The following is a 24,161-nucleotide window of genomic DNA, read 5'->3' on the forward strand; positions in this document are numbered from 1 at the left end:
TTTTTGTAACAATAAGGAAAAGACATGCATTCCACTTTCTTAGTTTGAAGAAGTACTCACTTCCTCTCTTCTTCTCCTCCTCCTCCTTCCACATCCCCTACCCTCCCATGTCTGCAGTGTACTCGGGCACGCTCTGCCTAAATGTGATTTCGTGCATTGCTTGGTGGGCCGGAGGCGGGAGTGCCACAAACTTTGGCTTTTCATTGCTCTGGCTCATCCTCTTCAGCCCCTGTAGTTACACCTGCTGGTTCAGACCACTCTACAAAGCTTTGAGGTTAGTCGCCGTCTTGTGAATCTCTTGAAACAGATCATTTTTTAACATGCTCTGGATATTTAAAGTGCACTGAAGAGTCTCTGCATGCCTCAGGTCGCACACGACAGGGAGATTTAACATATGAAAATGCACGCAGAGAACAGAGAGTTCATCTTTAAACTCCTCTCCACAGCGTATCCTGAAATCTAGCAGTAGTTTGTAGTTTGTGCCCTTTCTTGCTGACAAACAAATGACAGTAAAAACAAGTATGGAGTAATCTCTCAAAGCTTTTCAGTCAGATGTAGGATATTGAACACAAAATGTTGCATTTGAAAACAAAGCAATCAGAAAAGGTATTAGATGATCAAACATGGGCTTTGGCAGAATAGGTGTGGGTGATTTGATCAAAAGATCTTAAATCTTTTGGCGTACGTGATCACTGTTATTCCCACACATTAAGTGGGACTACCTGATTAACCTGCGTGGATATAAATTCTTCAAATTGAGTTAAAGGTTTTTGTCAAAAAGCTCAGCTCTGTGTTTTTTTACTCTTGATTTTATTTTAGATGTTTAACCTCAAATGTTAACTTGGACCTCTGCTTCTGGTTGAGTTCCCTATCTAGTATAGTGCCCAGATAATCAGCACGAACCACCAAAAAGGTGTTAAACTTATTTACTCAAGAGAAAAGTCTCACTGACGTGCTTTCAGTTGGTAGATTATGGCCCGATATAGAGTAGAGCAGCAGTGAAATGACTTCAGCTGAACTGTTCTCATCACACATCTTCTAACAAGATGGCTGAACTGGAGCCGTTTCGTGAGCAAAAATGGTCCAACGTTCCTTCTTAGTGTTGTTCATCGTGTTTTTATGACAGCCTCCAGAAATTCTTGCTTGAGATCGTTGCTTCCAGAAGTGAAGGGAACTTCTTCAACTTGCCCAGTGTATGTTTTGCTGGGTATGTTCAGAAAAGACTCCACAACATTAGGGTTTGTCTACAAATATTATATGGATATTATACGGATATTCATATTTTTGGAGTAGGCTGTTTGAGAGGCGATTGGTTGTCAAGAAAAGTCACCTGATAAATACTATTAAGAGGCCAAAAGTATGAAGCTAACTTTAGTCTTAAAGAGCTTTTAGTTTTTCTGATTTCTGAGCAGCCATCTTATTCACAAAGAGCATTTCTGTCTTTTCCGTACTTTTCTCCGTTGACAGCATCATGTTTCCCCGTTGGTTATTTGTTTGAATCACAAGTCGGCAACAAGCACAAGAAGCCTTACAGCATAAAACGGAGCAACTCTAGACTCATTTGCTTTCTCCTGTATCATCCCTTTGTTTTCTGCTATCTCTTTTTTCTTCACAGGGCTGACAGTTCCTTCAACTTCATGACCTTCTTCTTCATCTTTTTCCTTCAGTGTGTATTGGCCCTCATCCAGACTTTGGGCATTTCTGGTTGGGGAACATGGTAAGTATTTTTTTTTTTTTACCCATTTTCATTGGAGTGGGTTACAAAGGCTTTTTTCAAAGGCAGCAAGAAAACGTGCTTTCCATCAGACGCTTGCATTTTTATTTGATTTTTTTCAACAAATTATGTTATAGTGAAACAAAGTCATTTAGCTGATGCATGGAGAGGCGCTACGCAACAGTTAATTGCAGTTCATTGCTAGATGTTGTGTGTTATCGGGCATTCCCATCAACGGCATATCCAGGTAACTTCATGTTCAGCTCTGCATTTTCCGTTTCTCCACGGTGGTTCACTTCTTACTGGGTGGCATCACATCAGGTTAAGAGATCAACACAGTGTAAAAGCACTGCCTCCTGACCAGTCGGTTCTTGTTGAAAATATGAAATCATAAAAGAGAAATCAGTGCGTGGACAGTGGCGGAGTTCCCGTCCACCTCTGACTGCAGTCGGAGGACAAGTCATCAGAAGACGACGCTTATGTCGCCTAAAACTGAGACTTGATCACTCTAAAGATTGTTCTTGCTTTATTTTATTTTTTTGTACCATCAGCCTCTTAATGCTGAATGTTAACATGGGCTTAGAGACAAGGTGAGGAATTCTATAAGGGTTGTGCTCAGTGTTCTCAAATATTGGTTCTTATTTTAATAATTTTGTGTTGTTGTTTATTCGTTTGGTTTGCAGAAAAACCCAAAGTCCTCCTCAGCTGAAGTCCTTAAATCATAAACGAACCACACATGTAAACGTCGACGTTGTCTTTCACAAAGTGGTTTTGAAGTGAAGTTTTCCAAATCATTAGTGACAGCGTTGATTTTTTTTTTTTTTTTTTTTTTAAGCCACTGTAGAAAAAATGGCTTGTGGAGTTGGGGAGGTGTTTTAATATATATATGTTAAATATACTAAATATACAGTGCATCTTATGTATTCGAAGATCAAAATATGAGGGTTTAACCTTTTTATATATATATATATATATATATATATATATATATATATATATATATATATACACAATCTTATGAATATGAATACATAGGATGCACTGAAAAGCTGTGAAAGTTTGATATTGATGATTGATGCAGAAACCGAATCTGTCGCTAATTATGCAGAGATTTCAAACTTCAGCTGGTCGTCTCTCATGAATAAAATAATGAAAAAAGGAAGATCCAGTTAGTAAATTTCACAAAGCGCCTTCTGTTTTATGTTGCCCTGCTTTATTTCACCCAGTAAACAAGCATATTGTGTCATTTGTCTGGAAAACTATTTTCATGTATATTTAGCATTCCTTGGGCAGGGAAATACAAACCTGCATATAAGATAGAAATTGTATACAGATGCAAAGTTAAAGTTTGACCGACTTAGAGCACCACCCCTGACTTCAATAAGGCATAAACATCTCAAAGCTTCCACAAAATTGCCACTGGAGGATACTGCAAGGTTAGACTTGTGGCTTTAACTTCATCCCCAACTCCATTAGTATTTAGTTTATTTATCCTATTCTCTTTATCTACAGTGGCCCTAATACACATAAAACATAGAGCATGTTTCCTCTAACAGTCCTTAAAACTGTTGCGGGTAAGTTTAAGAACTGAACACACGTGCTAGAGATAACGCTATTCACTTGTGGTTTTTATGTGTGTTGATAAGTCAACTGATTAATAGTGTGCTGTTTATCACTGCATCTCATTTCTCACTGCTTGATGGCGCATTTATAACTCTGGATTAGATTTGTATTAAGACCACTATGCTATGTGTGCACTATCTGATACACTAACCCATACTACTTCCATCTCACTCTCACCAACACATGAAAGCGGCTGGATTGCCACAGTGATGTTTTTCAGCCAAAATGTGGGCTCCGCTATAGTGATGCTTATCACAGCTCTGCTCTTCACTGTGGTGACTGCTTTAATGGCACTGGTTCTCATCAAGGTGAGTGAACGCACACGTTGAAACGCGCTCAAGCTTAAATGTGGTCCCTACCTTTAACCTTGGCCGATGCTCGACACAGCAGTCACAAATATCTGCAATAAGTGCTTTCTCGTTCGTGTTGTCGTGGTCCAGGTGCACAGACTGTACAGAGGCGGCGGTGGCAGTCTGGAGCGCGCCCAGGAAGAGTGGAGCTCTGGAATGTGGAAGAGTGCGCCGGTGAGGGAAGCGGGGTTCAACGCTGTTGCTCAGACAGCCCAAGGCCCAAGTTTGCCACAGTATCCTGCCGCCGTTCCGAGCTACCCCGACAACAGTCAATGGTGATGGCTGGAAGTCACCTCTAGGTGGAGACAGATGACTGACCATTTATACGTTGCTCAAGACGGCACTTCAGAACACAACCGCATTCAACACTTAATTTACAAATGATATGGGTGGTTTTGTTTTGCTTTTTTTTTTTAGAAGAGAGGATAGCTATAGAAGGTTTTTTTAAAGACTTTTGTCGCCAAAGCTCACTGAAGTCAACTGGAAGGTTGTTTTCAGCTATTCCTTTTTCAACTTTGTTTACATATAGTGAAAAATATGACTGACGAATATAGTTTTACGCTCAAAAAAAAAAAAAAAAAAAAAGGTTTGTTAAGGAATGTGCTGTAGATATTCAGTTGGAAATCCTAAAGGAATGTGAGCATTTTCCTGCTAACTGTGTGAGGAGCGTGTGCCTTAATGATGGAATGGTTTTGGGAATTATTTAGCATGCCATGTATTGTAGTATGATGAGTTACAGGGTTTTTTTTTCTCCCCCATTTCCAACTAGCTTCAAACTGCATGATTTCTATCAGGTGGAATTCTTCTCTGTACTCTCCGGCTGGACTTCAGTTTATATTTGATGCATTGTGTTTGATACTTCCACGCTTGCCTGTGGTTTCTTGCCGTGCGCCTTATAATTGCGTGCAGATTTTGCATGTGAAATATGCCTTGCGCTTTTTAAAACGAGCCGCTTTTTTTTGGTAAAAATGGACTCGTGCTTCAGTGAAGCAAGTCTCTTGTGTGACTTCTCACTGACGTGCCAAAACACTAGCCTCTTTCCATTATTTTGACACGGAAGAAAAGTCACACCCAACAAAGATATTGTGTTGCGCTCTGCCTCAGTATTTCTCAGTTTCTATTGTTCCAAAGCTTCCCTGTTTGCTTTTAGTGGTCAGCGCCCTGCAGTGAACGCACCTCAGCGGCTGTTGTCAATGTTCCAGTTGCTTTCACTTTCCCCCTGATGTACTGAAACGTTCTGCTTAAAGACTGCAGTGTGCTTGCATGCATCCTATTGTGAGACCTGGGCTGATCAAGCCTCTCTCATTTCAAAGAAGCGATTTGATGGAATAGCGACGGGCACACACGGGCAGATTGAAATCCTGCATGCACAGATTTGTCTAAATTCAGTCCAGTGTTGGCTATGACTCACTCCCCGTCAAGGTCTGCTTTGTAGTAATCCAATGCTAATTTAAAAGCCTGTTGTGGCCGTTATGAAGTGTAAACCCTCTCCTAAGAGAAAAAGGTGCCTGACTCATAGATATGACAACTCATTTATCTTTTCTCGTTACTAAAGTGCCCTTCATGTCCAACTGCCAAATTTAATATTTGAATTTCTTGTTTGCCAAGTGAAAGTAAAAAATGGACATGTTAAAACCGCCTTTAATAATTGCAGCATTTCAATAAATGTTCCTATTCACACAACGTATGTCTGTCTTCTTTTGATCATATATTGCATTGCACTGGTTGAATGTGAGAGCATTTGTAGTAAAAGCTGGCAGCAGTACAACCATTTAGCTGAAAGCTGTAATGTTGGTGCAGTTAAGTTTTTAAAGTACAGTTTCCAGTAGGTTTCATTATATTATACTTTTATTATAAATTATTACTACAGTTGCAAGATGAGCCTCCGTAACATTGAAAAGCTGTCGTTCAATCGTGCTACACAAACCGTTTTAATGACAGAACTCAACGGTTTCAGACCCCTGGATTCACATATGTTGCAGCTGGACATTCCCTCGTTTTTTTCATTATTATTATTTTTTTTTTTTTTTGAAGGAAAACTCCTTCCTCTTTGCTGTAGTGCATGTCATCCAGGCAAAGAGATGCAGCTGTCAGGCTGATTTATTCAGAAATGTCTGAAGACAGAATGTGGGATTGAAGGAAGAAAAGCTGTGAGCATCACAGAAAACTCAAGACGGCTCAAACTAAGAAGATGCCTCATTAAATCTTGGGAGAAAAAAAAACAGGGTTCTTGAACAGGAGAGAGGGCAGCTAAAAAAAAATGCAAGCTTGAACCGTTCACTGTAAGCCTGTGGCTTATTTTACTTTTTTTAGAATACACTAAAAGCAGTCGTCAGTATGTAGCATTAAAGCTGGATGGCTGTGCTTAGGACAGATTTATGCAACAACAGTGACGGCATTATATTTTTCATTCCCTTAGAGCAATATTTATCCTTAATTTTGTTTCTGACAACTTCCCTGTGCTGTGCTGATGAATAATTGAGCACACTGCTGCTTCACTAGCTTCATATCTACTCTACTTGTTTGAGGTAAAAACACAAGAGCGGCTGAGCGCTGATGTTGATGACAGCACAGGAGGAAAAAATAAAAAATTAGACAGGATTCCCTCAACTTTTTCTGGACCAAAGTAAAAGAGCTCTTAAGTGTACAATCCTGCTGTGTTGTTATCCCTCCTTACAGACCACTATCAGTTGGATTCATCAAGAATACAAGCTGTCAGTTTCACAACTTTCATTTAAATTATAAAGCCTTGCAAAAGAGAAGCACATCATTACTGAAACCTAGAAGCACAGTTTTTTTGTTTATCATGAACAAGCCGATGTTTTTTTCTAAAGGTTGACACCAATATCCATACATGAGCTGCTTACGGTCTGAAATGTACACCCACACACCTACATTCCAAGGACATCTTGGTCATTTTCATGGGAAGACTACAGTATGCATGGAATTTGAAATGTAGCTGTGTACCCCACCATAAAATTAAAAAAAACACCCTGGCTACAAGAGTTTACCCTAACTGATAACATTTACTTGCATACAAAATACTTATTTTTTGGGGTATAGATGTGTAACACTGGCTTTGTGTGCGTTTTAAATGCTTAGAGGTATATCCATTTATGAACAGCCCCCAGGAAATAAAAGAGTAGCATAGGCTATTCATGTATCATAACCACATCCAAACCCTGCTTAAATACTCTGGCTGAATAATGAATGTTATCTTTATTACAAAATTGCATGTTGAACTGCTACTTGTTCGTTGTTGCCAACAGTATTTACAAGACTGAGCTTTTAACAGTTCGAAGATGAAATAAAAAAAAAAACATAACTGCCACAAATAAATATGTAAAAAAAAAAGAAAACAGTGCTGGCTGTACACAGTATGTTACATAAAGTCTATTCACAATTTGTCATGATACAAAAACATAAAAAAAACATGATGTTTAAACCATTTTATGGAGGAGAAATCTCCCAAGTTAAATCCCATCTCAGAGAACATGAGCTGCCTGGTTCGGGGATGGAAATAACAGCGTGGCTGTGTAGGAAATTGGCCAGGGGAAACAGTACACCAATCAAAAGAATTTATAATGTGGAAGCCATTTTTAATAGCCATCTCCCAGAGAAAGTACACCTATAGGAGGATAATTAATCCGTTGGTGCAGGCCTTGGACTGAAGACTGTGCCTCAGCAGCGTCAAATCTCTGACTCATCATGTATGTATCCTAGGCCGTCCAGACTTGAAATATTGGCCATAGGTGTAAAGTGGTGTTCCCCATTCCCTTTGAAGTCAACAGCAGAGTGATTATTATTGGCACTGCAAGGTCTCCCCGACTCAGGCCCCAGGAGCTTTATTTCTGAAGTTCTGTTCTGGATGTGCATGTAGTCTGCTGACTGCCTTCTCTCCTCACTGTCCCTGGAGCTCTGAGCAAACTTTAAACACTTCCAATGCCCTTGGAACCACATCCAAAATAAGACCCCCAGCAGGAAGAAACAAAGCAACGACAGCAGAGCCACAGCCACCTCCAGACGACTTACCCTGCCAGTGTCGTTTTGATTCTCAGGAGACAAAGGGTCCTCGTTGCCCTCCTCTGGCACCAACCACGGTGCAGTCGTACTCGGAGTGTAAATGGAGCCCGAGTAGTTTGTTACAGTTGTGCCAGGAGTGGGGCTCACCGCCACTGGTGGGAGCTGTAACTTATAAACCTTCACTGTTCGGTTATATCTTCTGCTGTTTATCTGCTCTACTGAGTCACAAGTGTAAAAGCCAGCGTCTGATTCAGACACATTCAGGATAAGGAGGCCTCCGCTGTAGATGTAGCACTTGTTGTTAGAGTGAAGTGGCTGGTCAGAGAATCGCCAGTAGATCTGCGCCAGGTTGGAGTGAGGCTGGCAGGGCAGCTGAATGTTGTTCCCTGGAACTAGGACAAAGTCGACAGCTGCTACTGGATCTAAAATGCAAACACACAAACACAAGGTTAATCCAGCTTGGTGTCCGTAGAGCTGCTGGTACTCGTTCAAAATGTCTTTCCAGCACTGCATTTAGCAACACAGTGCAAATGACCGCACCTGGCAGAGGACACTGTGACACATCTCCCTCTTTCAGACTCTGCATTGCAGTTTTTGAGGAGGGTGACAAACTGTAAACCGGGGAGCAGAGCACAGAGGAGGGGTCCCAGGCACAGTAAGGATCCCTGGATAAGATACAGTCCACGCAAGCCTTATAGTGCCTGCAGTTACTGACCGGCATCTGGATGGCGCCGAGCTCTGAACCAGCATACAGTTGGCCCTATTATTGCACAAACAGATACAAACAAACAAACCAAAAGTGTTCAATCTTTATTATACCTGAAGTATCTTATTTCAAACTGAGAAATACATTCAGAAAGAACATTCTCATAAACATATATTAAAAGAAAAATGCACGCTAAAGATGACAGGCCAATCAAAGTTACACCAATCTGCCACAACAGTAAACCAACTGTTCAGTCAAGTGGTCGTTGCAGTGCAATGTGCTGTTGTCTTCGACTGTACATGTTACTTCTGCACTTCCCATCCATCTAAACATGGTTACAGACCCTACTCCACCAGTATAACAATGGACCCCACTACAGAGCATAAAAATCTCTTGGATGGCTCAGAACAAGCTGGATCCACAGACCCGCTACCAAACATCCAGCAGGACCCGAAGGATCTGCTGCCCTGGTGCCAGACAACACAGGAAACCCCTTGGGTGAATTGGTCAGTGAGTGGGAGGGGCACAGCACTAGGCAGGTGGTCTTGCTGTTGTGGCTGACCTCTGTATAAAGGACCTATCATTACCTTGCTAGATGAGAGGCGCAGGATGCTGATTGGCTCAGGGTTTTCAAACACCTGAATCTCCTCAATGATGTGCATTTCTCCATCAAAGTTGACAGCCTTTTGAATATAACCATTTTCTATTAAGGACAGAAAAAAAATAACACTCAGAATAAGTACAGTATACACACACACACACACACACACACACACACAAATGTGCATATTACTCATCAAAAAAGAGCATCAGTCAGCAAATCAAAAAGGTTCAAAAGATGAATTGGAAAAAGAGCCATGTCGTGTATTTCTATCTACATCAGTAGAGTTGAGCAACTTTAGACATATTCATATCTCTATTTTACTTTGACTGATGTTTATGTTGTCAGTTGTAACATTACAGGAAAATACTTCATATTAGCACAGAAACAAAGCCAAGAGGCATGTTTCTGACAGTCTCAGCATCTTCTGTGCTCCGTTTTCATTACTGTAAAACTCCTCTGTTTATGCATCATCAGCTTTACCAGTGCCAATGAACATGACGTCATATCTTTGTCCATCCAGAGCCAACACGCTGTCCACCACGATCCGAGTCAGCAGGGCTCCACTCTTGACCAGCAGAGGTGCGCCCGTCAGCGGACGAACAGCCTCGTCCATCAGGGGACGGTCTCTGATGAACTGAAGAGTTTTGTCAGGAAGGTCCAGAGAGCGATTCATCCCCATGTTACGTGCTATGTTGTTGATGCACTGAAAATACATAACTACAGTTTACATTTTTTTCATGTTTTTGGGACTTTTTTTTTTTTTCCATTTTCCACTTCTGTCAACAACAAATTCTATAAACTCACCGCTCCTGGTCTGGGGACCGGTACCTCACCGGTGTACATCACCCACTTCACATGGGACATCTCCACGGCAACAGGTGTTTTGAACTTTCCCTCATTAAAAATATCTTGAATATCAGACACTCTGTATGCACACACCGCAGAAACCTGGGGCGAGCTCCTAGAAGCAAAGCAACACATTCAAGCAAATGCAAGTGGTTGCAAAATAATCACTCAAATACAACAATATATGCTGGAGACATATATATATACAGGGTATAGTACACAAATACTCATTACTATGAAACTATTAGCTTAAATATGTAATGTTACTTTACAAGCAATCTTCAGTCTGACAGCTCAGGATGCTACCCACATCAAGTCAACACCTACTCTGAGCTATAAAACCACAGGATTGACGAATTAACACTTACGACTGCGGGGTGAAGACAGCATAGAAGACACTCTTCCTCCAGTCTTTGTGCTTCAGCAGGAAGACATCCTGGACAATGGGGGGCAGGCTGGGTTCAGAGAAGGAACAATCCAGACGAGCTTTCAGGAACGACGTCCATTTCCTCTGCAGTGTCCGCTGGCCGCCCATATCTCCCTAAACACACAGACAGAAACACACTGTGTTGTGCACACGTTCCCTTTTGCAACCACCAGACCTGTGTCAGGCAGGCCAAAGTTCTTGCACACACTCTTTTGTTAAATCTGTATTTCGTCATACCTTGCAGACACGAGCCACCCGCGACACTGCAACTTTGCTGTAGAAGTCGTATTCCATGGCATTCTCACTGAAGAACAAGTACACTTTGTCATCGTCCCCGTCGGGACTATCAAAACTCTCCCCGACAAAGTCCATGTAGATGAAGTTTGGCTCTGAAATCACACAATGTCAAATAAAGACCGAGAACAAGCAAAGAAAAGGCACTGTTAGTCATTAAACACTAAGCTATTTGTGTTATCATACAGAACATAAAATGCACGGTTTGCAGGAGGGGAACTCACCACTGAGCCAGGAGCTCTTAAACTCAGTGCGAAGAGCCAAGTTTGAGCTGCGCAGAATCACAGGCTCAGAGCCCAAAAAGTTGATGGATGTAGCTGAGTACAGGTCATTTCCTGTTGGGCAGGAACAATAGAGGAGTAAACATTCCTGGAAATCCATTATTCATTTTTAAGTTGGAACAATAAAGCATTTATAAGCTTACTAAGGGACTAAATAAATTTGTTTGTTTTTTTTTTAAACTAATTAGAATGCAGTGCATGAAGAGAGAGCAGGCAGCATTAGCATTACACAAGGTGATGTCTGTTATGTATCTGAAGGTGCCAAGTGAAATGTGCACATCTCCTTTCTTGGTTCACTTTGAACATTCAGCAGTTTCATGGGCTTTGATAGCAAAACAGACTCAGACACTCACCAACCATGAGTGAGGAGTATCTCTGAAAGGGATCAAAAGGACACTTTCCCTTTCCCTCCTCTGGCTTTCCTTTCAGCGTCAGCTGGCCATTAACAAACGTCTGCCGGAAAACAAAAGGGAGGAAAGAAAAAGTTGTTGAATAAAAGGCAAAGATATAAAACGGTGCTGTTTTACTCAAACACTGTAGGTGAAAGCGGAGGCAGACAGTAGTTGTGAAAAAGTAAAAGTTTTTGACTGATCTCCAACGTGAAACTCAGCCACATTTTTACCCAATGCTCATAGATTACTGTGACATTTATGCATACATGCTTCAACTGAAAGCCTAACATGGTAAAATGCAGTCTGTCGCTCTACTCTTGTACTAAATTTCTTGCTTTCAGAAGGTATCTAACTGAGTGAAATGAACCTGAAAATAAGCTGATTGAATTCTCTAAATGTTTAAGAAAAGGAGTTGAACTGTTTCTGTTAGTATCTCCTTTAGAGCAGGAATCCCTGGACCATCCTTTCAGAGAGGAGCGAATTTCATGCTACGATTCCTCGCGGCCACAAATTATGAAACTAAAATTAAATATGCAATACAGCCTCCATGAAACAATGTAATAAGAATAAATTAAAATAGTAATTTAATGCACTTTTTCCAAGACGTGTAGGTGTAGATGAGAGTTCTTTCTTTCTTTCTTTTTTCTTTCCACTATTTGATGGAACTAGGGTTATACAAACTTTGGGAGAGGAATGTCGGCCCACTCTTTCATTTGTCTTGCTGAAATATGCATTGACTTCCTTGAAAAAGACGTTGTCTGGATGGGAGCATATGTCCCTCTAAAACCTGTGTATCCCTTTCAGCATTGAAGGTGCCTTTCCAGATGTGCAAGCTCCATAGTCACTTAGGCACTCTCATATCATCAGAGATACAGGCTTTCTACCTGAGCACCGATAACAAGCTGGGTGGTCCCTTAGTCTGGAGGACGCTGTGTTCACGTTTTCCAAAAAGAAGTTTATATTTAGATATATCTGACCACAGAACAGTCTTCCACTTTGCCTCAGTCCAGTTTAAGTGAGCTTTGACCCAGATACGACGGCAGCATTTTCTGGATCATGTTCACATTAAAGCTTTAACCTGCTTCTGGAAGCGTGCCTGAGCCCAGGCATCGGTATCCATGACCGAATCATGCCGTGTTCTTAATGCAGTGCTGCCTGAGGGCCTGAACATCACAGGAATCCAACAAATGTTCTACCATGTCCTGTGTGCACAGAGATGTCTCCAGACTTAATGATACTGTAGATGATGTAGTTTTAAAAGTTTTTTTTTTTTTTTTACAATTTTACATCGAGAAACTGGAAACTCGCAATCAGGTTGTATTCCCCAACAATTTCCTTGCAGCTTAAATTACTTTGTGGCAGTCCTTTAACTTGGAGCATTCATCTAAAATTTACAGTCATTAATCCTTCTCCTATAAAAGGTTAATCAAATAAATGAATCTTCCATAAATGACAAACTGATATTGATAGAGGCTTTTACCTGTTTATTTTAAAAGAATGAGTCAAAATATTTTTGGCTCAGCAGGTTCAGATAGGAACCATTTAACTTTCCGTGCAGTTAACAACACTCAGTTTTCAGATATTTGAGTGTCTGCCAGAATGAACTTGATCCATGCGCCACACAGACGTTACGTTAATAGACTTTAACTATGTTTTTAATCATCAAATTTCAATCAAAACTTGCATAAGGGGAGAGAATTTAGCAAATGATACATTACATTGTCTCTTATTTGCTTTACAAGGGAAAGGGGAGAAAAAGCACACAGTGACGTGTAAGCATAATTTCTGTCAGTTAATAACAATATTAAATCCTAAATATTACAGCAAGTAAGGGGATATTCCACAGTCTTCTTATTGCCAACAACTCTCAAGAGGAAGACACAAATAAGTAATAGGTCGATTCTACAAACGTAGAAAGTATTCTGGTTCAGGATTGCATTTGTAGATGCCACAGAGTTTCACACAGGGCTACAAATAGACTTAAGTGAGTGAAGTCATGGCATTACGCTGGGTGATGCTACTTAATTACAATAAGCACAGTTACTGCAGTTATTTAAAGTCAGTCCCATCTACCTTGTACTACTGCTATAAATATTTACTGCGTATCTATGTGAAAATTAAAGCAGCCTCCCTGAAATGTCTATTTACTCATGTTTGAGTGACATCTGCAAAGAACCTTAGCTGTTTTATACAATCATCTAACCCTTTTTTTTTTTTTTTCAAAGAAAAAAAATCAAAAGTATTTTTACGACTCATGTCTTCAGGATGAATCAAGGAGCCCTTTCGAAAGTCAGCATGGGGGATTTAAGGAAGTCTCGAGAGGTGGACAAGCATAGGCAGTTCTGTTTCCTTTCATGTGCTTTGTTGGCAATAAGAACGATGTGGGTTCAAATTTAGCTCTAATCTTTGAACATGTAAAATCCCGTGAACGAGCACAACCACCTTTACTTTAAGTGGGATGAATGTTTCCATAACAGGAGAAAGATGAAAAACGACCCACTAACCCGATAATCTACACTGTACTTACCATATAATCACAGGTCGGACTAAAAGCATTCGTGCCACACACGTACACAGCCGAACTGTTTACACTGTGCAGGGTTCGAATGTAGTTGCGGCATTCCACCTGCAACAAGAATCAGCAGAGAGAATGCCGAGGTCAGGGTTTTGTTGGTTCAGCCACAAACATGCCACACACACACATGGTGACAGCACAAGCTCCCCCGAGCTGAGCTGCTGGCCAAAAGATCAAGGATGTGCACATGCTTTTTCTTCTCAGGCCTTTATTTGGACATTCACTACATAGCTATAGGCAAAGCACTTCAAAGGGGATTCTCTGCAGGAAAAAAAAAAACACTCCCCCATAAATGATTTACAAATGTACAGAGAGAAATTGCCTGGAGGAGTAAACCGTTTTTAGTCAGAGGTCATTTCTTTTAGGCTTTATCCTCCCCCTAGAAGTAAAAGTTACTGTATGCGAGCTCCGTTTTGAAAGACGTTACACAAACCTCTGCATGTTTCCCCTTGTACGTGCACTCCCTCTGCTTCTCCTCCGTGACTCGCCAATACACCTGCAACAACACAAGGAAAGTGTCTTGCCAAAGCACGCTGGGATGGTGTTCCAACCTCACTGAACTATTATGATATTTGTCTAACATAAAGAGCTGTCAATGCACACTAGCTGAGCGTCGTGATCCTATCGTACGAGACAAAAATAATGCTTGGCCAAAATACATCCCGTGTGAATGATGGAAGAATGAAATCATTTGTGGTATTGGCTTCATAGAAGCTCCCATTTAGTGAAAGTCTTCTTAACTTAATTTAATAATCATACACCATTTGATAGCATTTTTTTGAGCCCATGTTAGAATAACATTCATCTTCATGATCTTAATTTGGTGGACTATGACAATACATTAATGCTGTAATGTAAAAAATAAACTTTTCACATGCTCTCACCCTCTCAAACTCTCTATTTTAGCTCCTGTTTACTCTGAAATCATTTTCCTGTCTACAAATCATTCCAAGGTCTTGCACTGGCATACAGTGATGAGAAAAATAAACTACACCCTCTTTCATTTCTCAGGTTTTTACTTATCAGGACTTAATAAAATCACCCGCTCTTTACAGAGTCTTAAAGGTGGGGTAGGGGTTCTTTTTCTGGAGCATTTTTTCACATATTGCTTGAAATTCTCTTCACACCCCCATTGCAACCAATTAATTAAAAGTTTTGACACAAAAATTAAAAGTTTTAGTGGCCTCTAGAACGAACAATCCAGGAAAAACACTATCCAATCATACTGAACGGACCGTTAACAATGATTGGATTCTGATGCGTCTATCAAACTGCAAGCTGCTCCTCCCTCCCCCTCCTTCCCCCTGTGCGCGTACCCTGCTCCGTGAACGAATTACGGGGCCAGAAGCTTGGCACGAAGCTAAACTACAGCCAGCTTGGCTAGCACCTAGCATTATTAAACGTATAGTTAGCATATACTAAATACTAAATACGGCAACGATCGATGCTTGCTGTCAGAACAGCGCTCGTGCACCTTCGTGCTCGTGAACAAGCATTGTGCGTTCATGTACTCTAGAGGCGTGGCTTCAGGGGGAAAGTCTGAAGAAAGAGGTTGGGACTTTTGACCTGTGTATTTTCAAAATGCAGCTTCGCTGGACTCAAAATCCAGGATCTCCTACCCTACCTTTAAAATGAGGTATTTGCAACCTCATATGAACAACAACACAAGACATATCACACTGTGTCACTATTCATTCAACAAAAACCAGTGTGTGAAAAACTTAAAACATCCCTTGATTCAATAGCTTATAAACCACCTTTAAGCACTCATCTTCTGTATTCTCCTGCCAATCTTTCCAGATAAGCCATAATTGTTTGGCCTTTCCAACTGTAATACCATTAAGATTAACTACCTGAGGCCTGTATAGTGGGACTGTTGCAGCTTCTCTGAGCATTACACTGTCCACACCTGGGAAGATTGGCAGCCGTCTTAAAAATGTTCCACTTTCTTTTTCACTGTGGAACGATGAACTCGAATGTTAACCTCAATGCACCAGAGCAGCAAACTGGCCAAACTTCTGCTTTTACAGAGGTGCTGACCCTTGCTGAGGATCAATTGATAAAGTGATTTTGAAAGTGCAGCTGGCTGCTGCTTACTCTCTTAATTCCATTGCAAGCAGTAAGCGTGGCAAAAAAAACATTGCTTCTTTCAGACATTCTACCATTGGTTACTTTTACATTATTTCTTCCTTAGTGTCGTGCTTATAATGCACGAACCAGCACGGCCACTAAGGTCCCCTGACTCGAGTCTATCATTTTAAAACACAAGAAGTTGCGGCCGGAACTGTTTGCCAACAGATCTGAAAGCGGCCAGAAGGGCTGAAATGATCTAAATCTTGAATGCAGCATGGAGAATTGCTATTTGCACCATATTTTTAGGTTTTGTGATTTAAACCTTTTTTTTCCTATCTAGTTTTTAATTGACTATTACTATCTCAATTTTCTCTGGCTGACTGATTGGTTTTGCTCAACTGCAAACGTAAGGGGTCATAAATGATTAAAAGGATGAAAGCAGAAGAAATTTACCTCTTAAAACTCTTTAAATCAGACAGGAAAAGGAAAGAGAAATCTTTTGATCTGTCAGTTATTCTCATCCATGCCAGCATAACCCAAATTAAGTCTAAGAAGTCATCAGCTACAAAAGTTGGAAACCACTGTTTGTGTGTCTGACCCTGCCAAATCCAGCGTTTAATAGCTCATTGATTATTCCATCAACCAGTCTAACCACTGCAGTAAAATATCATAAAAGTTCAATGAGAGTTTACCTTGATGCTACCTCATCAAACAGTATACGTGAGATAATTAGAAGTTTGCATGTTAAAATCTAACAGCTCTGCAGACAGATGTTTTATGACAGCTTTAAACGGGAGTTTGCCGGTAAGGAAACTCTGCAACTTTAGATCAGAGATATCCTTGAATGACTCTACGCAAGTTCTTACCGCAGCCTTTCTGTCTGAGATGTTGTTGATATCCAGAGCATAGATGGCCTCTCTTGCCCCCAGCAGCAACACACCCAGGTCATCCCTTATCAGCATAGTTGAGTAGTTGAAGATTCCATCTTCTCGGAACAATTTAAGGTCATCTGCCCAGAAAAATCTGCATTACTGCACTGTGATTTGCTTTCTCCCCCTGCGACGTCTAAGCAGCTGTGACTGCATGCCACTGGAAAAATGCTCCCACAGCAAAAAGCAAAATGCCACTTCACTAAGAAAATTGTAAACTTATCCCTGCAAGCTGGAAAAATAAATTAATTAATTAAACAGCTAAAGTTGCACTACTTGGTCATATATAATATAACAGAATATTATATAATGACAGAATATTCAAAAAAATACAGGATGTCAAGCCATTGCAACTTCATATATAAACGTGACCAGCACAAGAATGCCTTAAGAATCTGAGAGAATTTGTGACTTACTCTGATAAGGGACGGTGTTCCGGGGGACACAGCAGTGAGAGTTGAGGGCACTAATACAAACATGGAGCATCAATCCACAGATGATGCTTAGGGCTAACAGAAGAGACATGGCTCAGAGTCCAGGTTTGTCTAAGAGTGGAAGAGCTGCACAGTCCAGCTCCGCCACCAAAGCACCAAATCAGGGACAGAACATGGTATGAAGTGTCAGTCCATATGCCGTTACACTGTGGCGATGTCACTGTCCTGGACATGTGCCGCTCTGGCACAGTCCTTGTTAGTTTAACGAGACCCTCTGATTTCCGAGTTATCCAGATGTTTAATCAGAAATGTAGAGTGCAGCTCAGGCCGCTTCGGTTTGAAGTCGGTGGGTATCTATGTCGGTATTAGCCTCCAGCGCAGTGCTAATGAGCTGCTGGTGTCCTCTCTGGAAGGAGGAGCAGCAGCCATACTGCCCGGCTAGTGGTGAGCCATGCTGGAGGAGATCATTTCCATGGTTCTGGGAAAGATATGAGAACATCTATGAAATAATCAGACACCAATGAAACAGAAAGACTTTGTTTTTGAACTAGCAAATCAATCCCCGTGAACAGTGAAATTTCTTTCTAATTTATTACTTGAAGATTCATGGACAATCATTATGCAGGGGCCGGGCTATATTAAGATTTGATAACCCTGCTTTTCGGTGACTGAAAAGTGGATGCTGCTTTGTCCTTACTTCAGTCGCAAGATTGTGACAAAGGGGCACCTTGAGATGAGCTGAGCTTTGGCAATATGAAATGGATACGTCTTACAGCAGGAGCTACGACAATCTGGGTAAAGATGAAACCAGAATGATCAAAACCTTTGCAGGAGATAATGAGAGTCATGAAAAGAGACAAAAAGCATTATAAGAAATGATGGTGTCTTAAATGAAAATGATCTGCTTGATCTGAGTCAAAAACACATACACATATAACTATACCTTGTTGTTCCATACAAGTCTAGTACGTTTACAGCTATAGGTATGACAAGTCATAACAGTAAACTTCACAGAGGAAGCTGATGCAAAGTGAAAACCTACAGACTGCCATACCACCCACCCCCACTCTCTCTTCCTCCCCCACTCTCAGTATCCTGTCCTCCTCGCTGATAAGAGCCGGCTTCCTTTGGGCTCGGCGGGGTTCAGCTCAGGTTCGGGGATGCATGCAGATCACTGTCATTCAGTTTCTCAGAGACTCACACGGAATTGAGCGTGAACCACTTCTTTTGGCAAGTTTGAGTCTGTTTTGACGAACTGAGCCGCGTGGCCTCATTCAAAATTCATCAAGGTGTTTTATCTCAGAATAACACACACAGCTTACAAGAAAGCGGACTCGCAAGTTTTTTGAAAAAAGGAAAAAAATAAAGAAAGAAAGAAATACATTTTATATATGCAGTGTGCTCAGAAGCAGCCGTTATTTCGATTTTTGGCTCCCAGAGGAAAATATACAGCACATTTTACAGAGATACTTGCTTTGAAACACCGCAGAGTCCTCACCTGTTGACAGAAACCGAAGTGACAGCCTCCAGATTTTCTCGAGACACAGCACGGTGCTTGTTCTCAGGTGCTTGTGAGCGACCTCGGTTTTGAACATACATTTTGCAACCAACTACCATTTTCCCACCTTGTTGTTTTTTTACATTAGGGACGAGCTGCTGCACGCATAAGACTTCTCATCTGTTGTCAGAGCAGCAGTGTTTTGCATGCCTTTTTCCCCCCTGGGCTGCTGAGAGGTTGCGCCCCAGCGACTGCAAGTTGTGTTTTGACATATAGCTCCAAACTGTGCAGACAGGTAGGTATGGCTGCAATAATAAGAAAGCATGCAGCAGTCATTCCCTCTTTTCTCCTCTTCTGTTTGTCCAGGGTCACGCTCATGCACGGACACGTGCACATGAACACAAGCAAGAGACGCACGCACAGCTTAGGATTTTACAAGTCACTAGCCACACACACACACACACAAGGGAGTGCCTTTACAATGTGGCTCTAATGTCACTTTATGATTTATGAATGACCATAGCCTGAAAACACAGCACTGACATGTTAACCTTACACTTCAGTCAGGTACCAACCAGCTACAGATGCAACCATCCACTACTAACACCAGATATTAGTTGATTTTTGAGTCAGAGGATTACATTTCTTCATCATTTATTTCTTTTCACGCGTGCTCGTGTATTCCAACTGTCCACCAACTAGTGGCCACATTTGTTTGTGTGTTGCTTGGCGCACCCTGTTTTTTTTATTTTTTTTAAACAACTTTATTCCTGAAAAAGCTGCCACTAGCCATCAGATTTGGAAAAAAATGGAAAGTTTCCAAAGACATAAGAAAATATGCAAAGCTTTGTTACATTTTCTGTAAGTTCATCACCAAAAGCTACATGAAAGACTGCATTTCGAACAATTTCATGCCGTTATTGGTCACTGTTGCTTTTTCCATGTTACACCTTCACTGTACGGAGTAAATAGTTTGGAAGCTTATCCTGGTCTAACAAATAACTTGCGTGAGCATGATGTGGAAACTCTGCCCTCTGCGCAGTGCAAACACAGTGGAATCCTGTAGGAAACACCTGGCCAACAGTATTAAAATTAAATTTTAAAAAAATGGATAATGACAGATTCTGGATTTTTCACTGAGGAAGCAGGCATGGATGCCACTTTAAGAGTTTCTAACCATTGCAAAGTGAATGTATTTTATAGGAAAAATAATCTCAGGTACAAAGACCATCCAGGCCAATGCATTTATTTACATATTTTACTTTTGTTTTGCCAGATTCTGATCCCTAGTTTGTATGATGCATTTGTTTGGATGGAATAAAACCTTTCCCCCTTTACTTTGCGCTTACTTTTTTAATTATTCAGGAAGGGCCCACCTATGTCCTGTTTGACCCTTTACCTTATGGAACAAGGCTCAACAGCTTTGCAGGACTTAAAAGCTTACGAGGATTAATATCTTAATACCTGATGGCATATTGCAAAGTGAGTTATTAATGTTACTGAGCTATTAATAGCTTTATAAATCTTAGAGAGTCTTTAATAAAGGATGGTGGAACTGGACAGAGTTGGTCTAACATTTTTCTTTTACAGTATATCTTACATTGAGAATTTTTTATTTCTATAAAAGAGCTTAACGATGAATACCCTTTTATTAGGTATTCATCAGTGTAAAAGGCACATTCTCACCTCTTCTCACCGCTAAAGTCTCTTTGTTCTTTCTTTCATGTTGAATCACTTTGTTTCGTTGACACCTAAGTCACCAAAACATCCACCATCACGTTAGGTGTGCTCTCCGAGGCTCTGACTCAAAGGGAATGTTATGGAAGACGGGTGTAAAATCTGTTTGTGTCTATTGTTTATAGGGGATGAATGCTGATTCCAGTACAGCCAGCAAAACCTGCCCGTCGTGAAACTCAGAGCAGCCTTAAAATAACTCGATGTTCTCTTTTTCTAAGTTGATACAGCACATCATGAGCTATCAAAAAAAAAAAAAAAAAGAGTTAATGATTGAGATGTTTTTAAACAAAATATCACAGCACCCGCGTAATACTGTGACACTTCTCAAGAATCAAATTTCAAGTATCCGTTTGAACGCGAGCGTGAACTTCTCCAAAGCCAGATCAAACAACTAAACAGTTTCTTTACATCTCTGATCATCTAGATCTAAATGTCAGCTTGTGTGTAGGCCTTTAACTGTCACTGCTGGTGGGTTTTTTTCATCCATCAAGCAGCGCGACGTGAACACTGCGCGTTCAAAAGCTGCACATGAACCGGTAGCTGAGGAGGCCCTGCAGCAGCATCTGCACACACTCCAACCACTCGAAGCATGGAGATATTTTTAGCCAGTTCAGGAGCCTCTACGCTGTCAACAGTAGTAGTCGGTACAACTGTGAGCTGTGTGCAAACTAAAACTCCACAGACGTGCACAGGCATGCATGCTTTTTGTTGCACATCCAAAACAAACAGAATTTTTTTTTTCTTTTCTTTTTTTCTAAAAAACCTTTGCAAACAGTCAAACAGCTGGAGTGAGCCATGACTGCGTGAACAGAGGCTTTAAAGTGTGATGCCCTGATATGTACGGCTGCCCTGTACTGTACTGCATGGGCGAGGCTGTGACTGATTTACCTGTACGGCAGAAAAACCGTTCAACAGGTCTGACGCTGGTTGAGTCACTTGCTTTTCTTGCCTCTCTCCGTCCTGCCTGTCTCTTTGTCCGGCTGCCAGCTTTAACACTGCTGTCCTCTGGCAGGCCGGCTGGCGAGTTGGCTCTGATACAGTGTTCCATCACGGGGTCCTAAACAGGAAACCTGCAGTGGGCGGGTGTTCACCTCTGACACCCTGTGTATCGCAGACTGTGTTGCGAAACATTCACTGGAAAACACACCCCAGTTCACAGCTGGGTTGTATTTTCACAAGCTCACATTTGTTAAAAAAAAAAAAAAAAAAAAATCATAATGACAGTCACTTGCCACCTTTTGTTTTGATGAGAATGGGAACTGTATTTAGCTGAAAACAATACTTCAAAAACATGCTTTGTGTACAGACTTCAAGCCTGCTTTGACGTGTATCATTACAGCTAAGCCATCAGACAACTAACAGTCATAAAAGACGACACGCAAGCCGTACAATGAAGGCGATAACCTGTTTAATGAGATCCTCACCTCCTCCCTGACAAATGACTTGTCATTGATGAGACAAGTCTGGTGAAGTGTAAAATACACTCTTGAAAACACACACTCACTCACTAACACCCAAGCAAGTCTCAGCAGGACCTGTTACACCGAGGGGAAAACATGAACACCCCTACGTATACTTCTTGTAATGATCACTGACAGAAGAGAACCACCCAAAGAAAAAAAAGAAAAAGTCCAAAACACAAATAAAAACAAGTTACGAAAATTATTTCTTGGCTCTGAAACTGCCAGCTGCTTTATCCAGCTTGGACGGGGTTGAGCAGGAAAGCCACAGCTTTTCAGATGATTCTATAAAAAGTTTGAAAATAACAAAAAGAATTCCTAGAATATAAGCTTTGTCCTTGAATGCTTTGTCCTTGAGTCTTCCACATACCGATAGTCCAAAAATCAGAGATATATTCGCTTTATAATGATATTTATTGCATTTATGACAGAGTTGCGAAGCTAGAAAAGGGCTACTTTTGATTTTCTTGCCTTAAAATGATGACAACAGAAATAGTTGCTTCGAATCCGCCACAAACAATCAACTGAGTTCACGTGTATTGGGAAGAAGAAGAAAAAAAGGAGAAAAGTCAGGATAATTATGGAGGGTGCACGTACTGTAAGTTGCAATCATCAGTCAACAGAACATGTTCTGACTCATTTAAAGTACATGTAGAGAAAAATCAAAACTGCTTATTATTTTGTTCTCTTCTCAAAAGTATAACTCGGCCTCATGAATTAAGGTCTATAAACAACTGCATATACGCAGAGTCAAAGCTGTATAAGCCAGTTTTACAATCTGATTTTTTAGTGAGCCTGTCTGGTCGACAACTCTCAGAGGCCATTTCTGATTGTCTTGTGGTATCAAACTAACCCATCAAGTTGTATGCATCCTTTCCAGCTTAGACCACAGGATGTCTGTGTTTTATCTGAGGTGCTGCTGCGTGCAGCTCTGCCTCTCCGTAAGCCCCCAGAGCTGCAGGGTGACAGCAAAAATTAGGCAATCCCCTGAGAAAGTCCACTTATTGTTTGGTCTGCACTCACAGCAAGATACATGTACCATGTGCTATTAATCGCACCATCGATACTGTGCTCTTCCAGCATGTATGCACTTCAAGATATCATTCCACCTCATAGCATTAAGTTGAAATGAGCCATGATGATATTTCTTCTTAGAAAGCTGCAGCTGTGTGTGCATTTTTCAGGACTGTCTATGTTTAGAAAAAAATAAAGATTCCACTGAAATGATTTAAAGATAACCTTTTTCAGGTATTGTATTTAGATCTTAGAAACTTCTCGGCTTGCAGTTGAGTTTTTTTAAAGTTCAGTAAGCACAATTTGACCTGTGATCCACCCACACTCACACACACACATGCTGTGTGATGACCCTGCGACCCCTCCAACTTTGAGCCTCTCTCCCAGTGAAACACAATCTGCTGCGGTGCAAGTGTTTCCAGGCATATTCTACTACTGCTTACTCTAGCTCCCCTACTGCTATTATTAGATTAGGATATCCCATAATCTTTAAATAAGTCAGGGAATCTACAGACCTCCGTCTAATTCCCACCTACAGCGCGAGCACCGGGGGGAAAACAACACCCGTGTGGGATCAAGCTGCCCACACAAACAAGTCAGTAAAAGTCACCGCGGCGGCATGGCTTCCCGGATCAGACTTACCGGGAGGTGTCAGGATCTACACGGGAGAGCGCTCAACTTGACTCCGTCAGGCTCGTTTCGGATCCGTCTCGGCGCCTTCTCCGCTCCACCTGTAACGCTCACTCCGCATCTAATTCCTGCTGGGAACAGCCAGCTCTTGGCGACAGGCAGCGCCTCGTCACGTGACCCTTGACCGTACCTTTCTTTGAAAAAAACACTCACCTCGGCAGAGCCAATCAGATGTGACGGGGAAATGATACGCGCTTTATCTTGTGGAAGTGGGATTTGTTTTAATGTGAGTTCGTCAGATATTTAAAACACTACATTCAATAAGCAAGGCGGGCCAACTCCCTCCCCAACACTCGGCAAAACTGTAAGAATGACAAGATATGCACCAAACACTGTGCTGTCCAACAACACACGAGATTGAAAAAACATTCATATTTCAGAGAAATAGCTATTTATTGTGCTTATTTACCACGCAGAGGCGATTTACAGCTTCGTCTTAAATGAGCTCATCTGAAATAAAAATATATCAAAACAAACATTTATGGATGTAG

General features: G+C 41.2%; 3 protein-coding genes across 4 annotated transcripts in view; 1 reads left to right on the top strand and 2 right to left on the bottom strand.

Annotated features, from left to right (window-relative positions):
- The window catches only part of scamp4 (secretory carrier membrane protein 4), a 6,415-nt gene extending 1,045 nt beyond the window's left edge, over nt 1–5,370 (top strand). The window contains exons 4-7 of the mRNA XM_075485063.1: nt 118–274; nt 1,616–1,717; nt 3,528–3,645; nt 3,778–5,370. Of these exons, the coding sequence (XP_075341178.1) occupies nt 118–274; nt 1,616–1,717; nt 3,528–3,645; nt 3,778–3,966 (566 nt within the window). The 3' untranslated portion in view covers nt 3,967–5,370. The remainder of the gene's footprint in view (nt 1–117; nt 275–1,615; nt 1,718–3,527; nt 3,646–3,777) is intronic.
- The window catches only part of chaf1a (chromatin assembly factor 1, subunit A (p150)), a 25,912-nt gene extending 18,132 nt beyond the window's left edge, over nt 1–7,780 (bottom strand). The window contains exon 1 of one of the 2 annotated variants that reach the window (XM_075485058.1): nt 7,720–7,780. The gene's annotated coding sequence lies outside the window, so the exon portion shown is untranslated. Of the gene's footprint in view, nt 1–3,696; nt 4,220–7,719 lie in introns of those variants that run through there. The other variant, XM_075485057.1, reaches the window with a different exon arrangement.
- LOC142400280 (semaphorin-4E) lies at nt 5,518–23,803 on the bottom strand. The gene is made up of 14 exons (XM_075485059.1): nt 23,623–23,803; nt 17,254–17,749; nt 16,775–16,917; nt 14,269–14,331; nt 13,788–13,886; nt 11,222–11,321; nt 10,812–10,922; nt 10,531–10,682; nt 10,235–10,407; nt 9,825–9,981; nt 9,501–9,723; nt 9,004–9,119; nt 8,251–8,470; nt 5,518–8,132 (listed from the first exon to the last, which is right to left on the bottom strand). Exons 2-14 carry the CDS (start codon nt 17,360–17,362, stop codon nt 7,378–7,380), a joined length of 2,421 nt encoding a protein of 806 aa, XP_075341174.1. The 5' UTR covers nt 17,363–17,749; nt 23,623–23,803; the 3' UTR covers nt 5,518–7,377.
- Between the last annotated feature and the right edge of the window lie 358 nt (nt 23,804–24,161).

The sequence above is a fragment of the Odontesthes bonariensis genome, chromosome 15 (genome assembly GCF_027942865.1).
Source record: "Odontesthes bonariensis isolate fOdoBon6 chromosome 15, fOdoBon6.hap1, whole genome shotgun sequence".
Taxonomy (NCBI): Eukaryota; Metazoa; Chordata; class Actinopteri; order Atheriniformes; family Atherinopsidae; genus Odontesthes; species Odontesthes bonariensis.

Bases quoted from the DNA above. Each gene is read 5' to 3' on its own strand.
- LOC142400280 (XM_075485059.1), bottom strand. From the start codon at position 17,362: ATGTCTCTTCTGTTAGCCCTAAGCATCATCTGTGGATTGATGCTCCAT. The intron at 14,332-16,774 runs GTAAGAACTTGC...GTGTTGTTGCAG, and splicing joins TCTCAGACAGAAAGGCTGCG to GTGTATTGGCGAGTCACGGA. The intron at 9,120-9,500 runs GTAAAGCTGATG...TGTCCTTAATAG, and splicing joins CGTCATGTTCATTGGCACTG to AAAATGGTTATATTCAAAAG.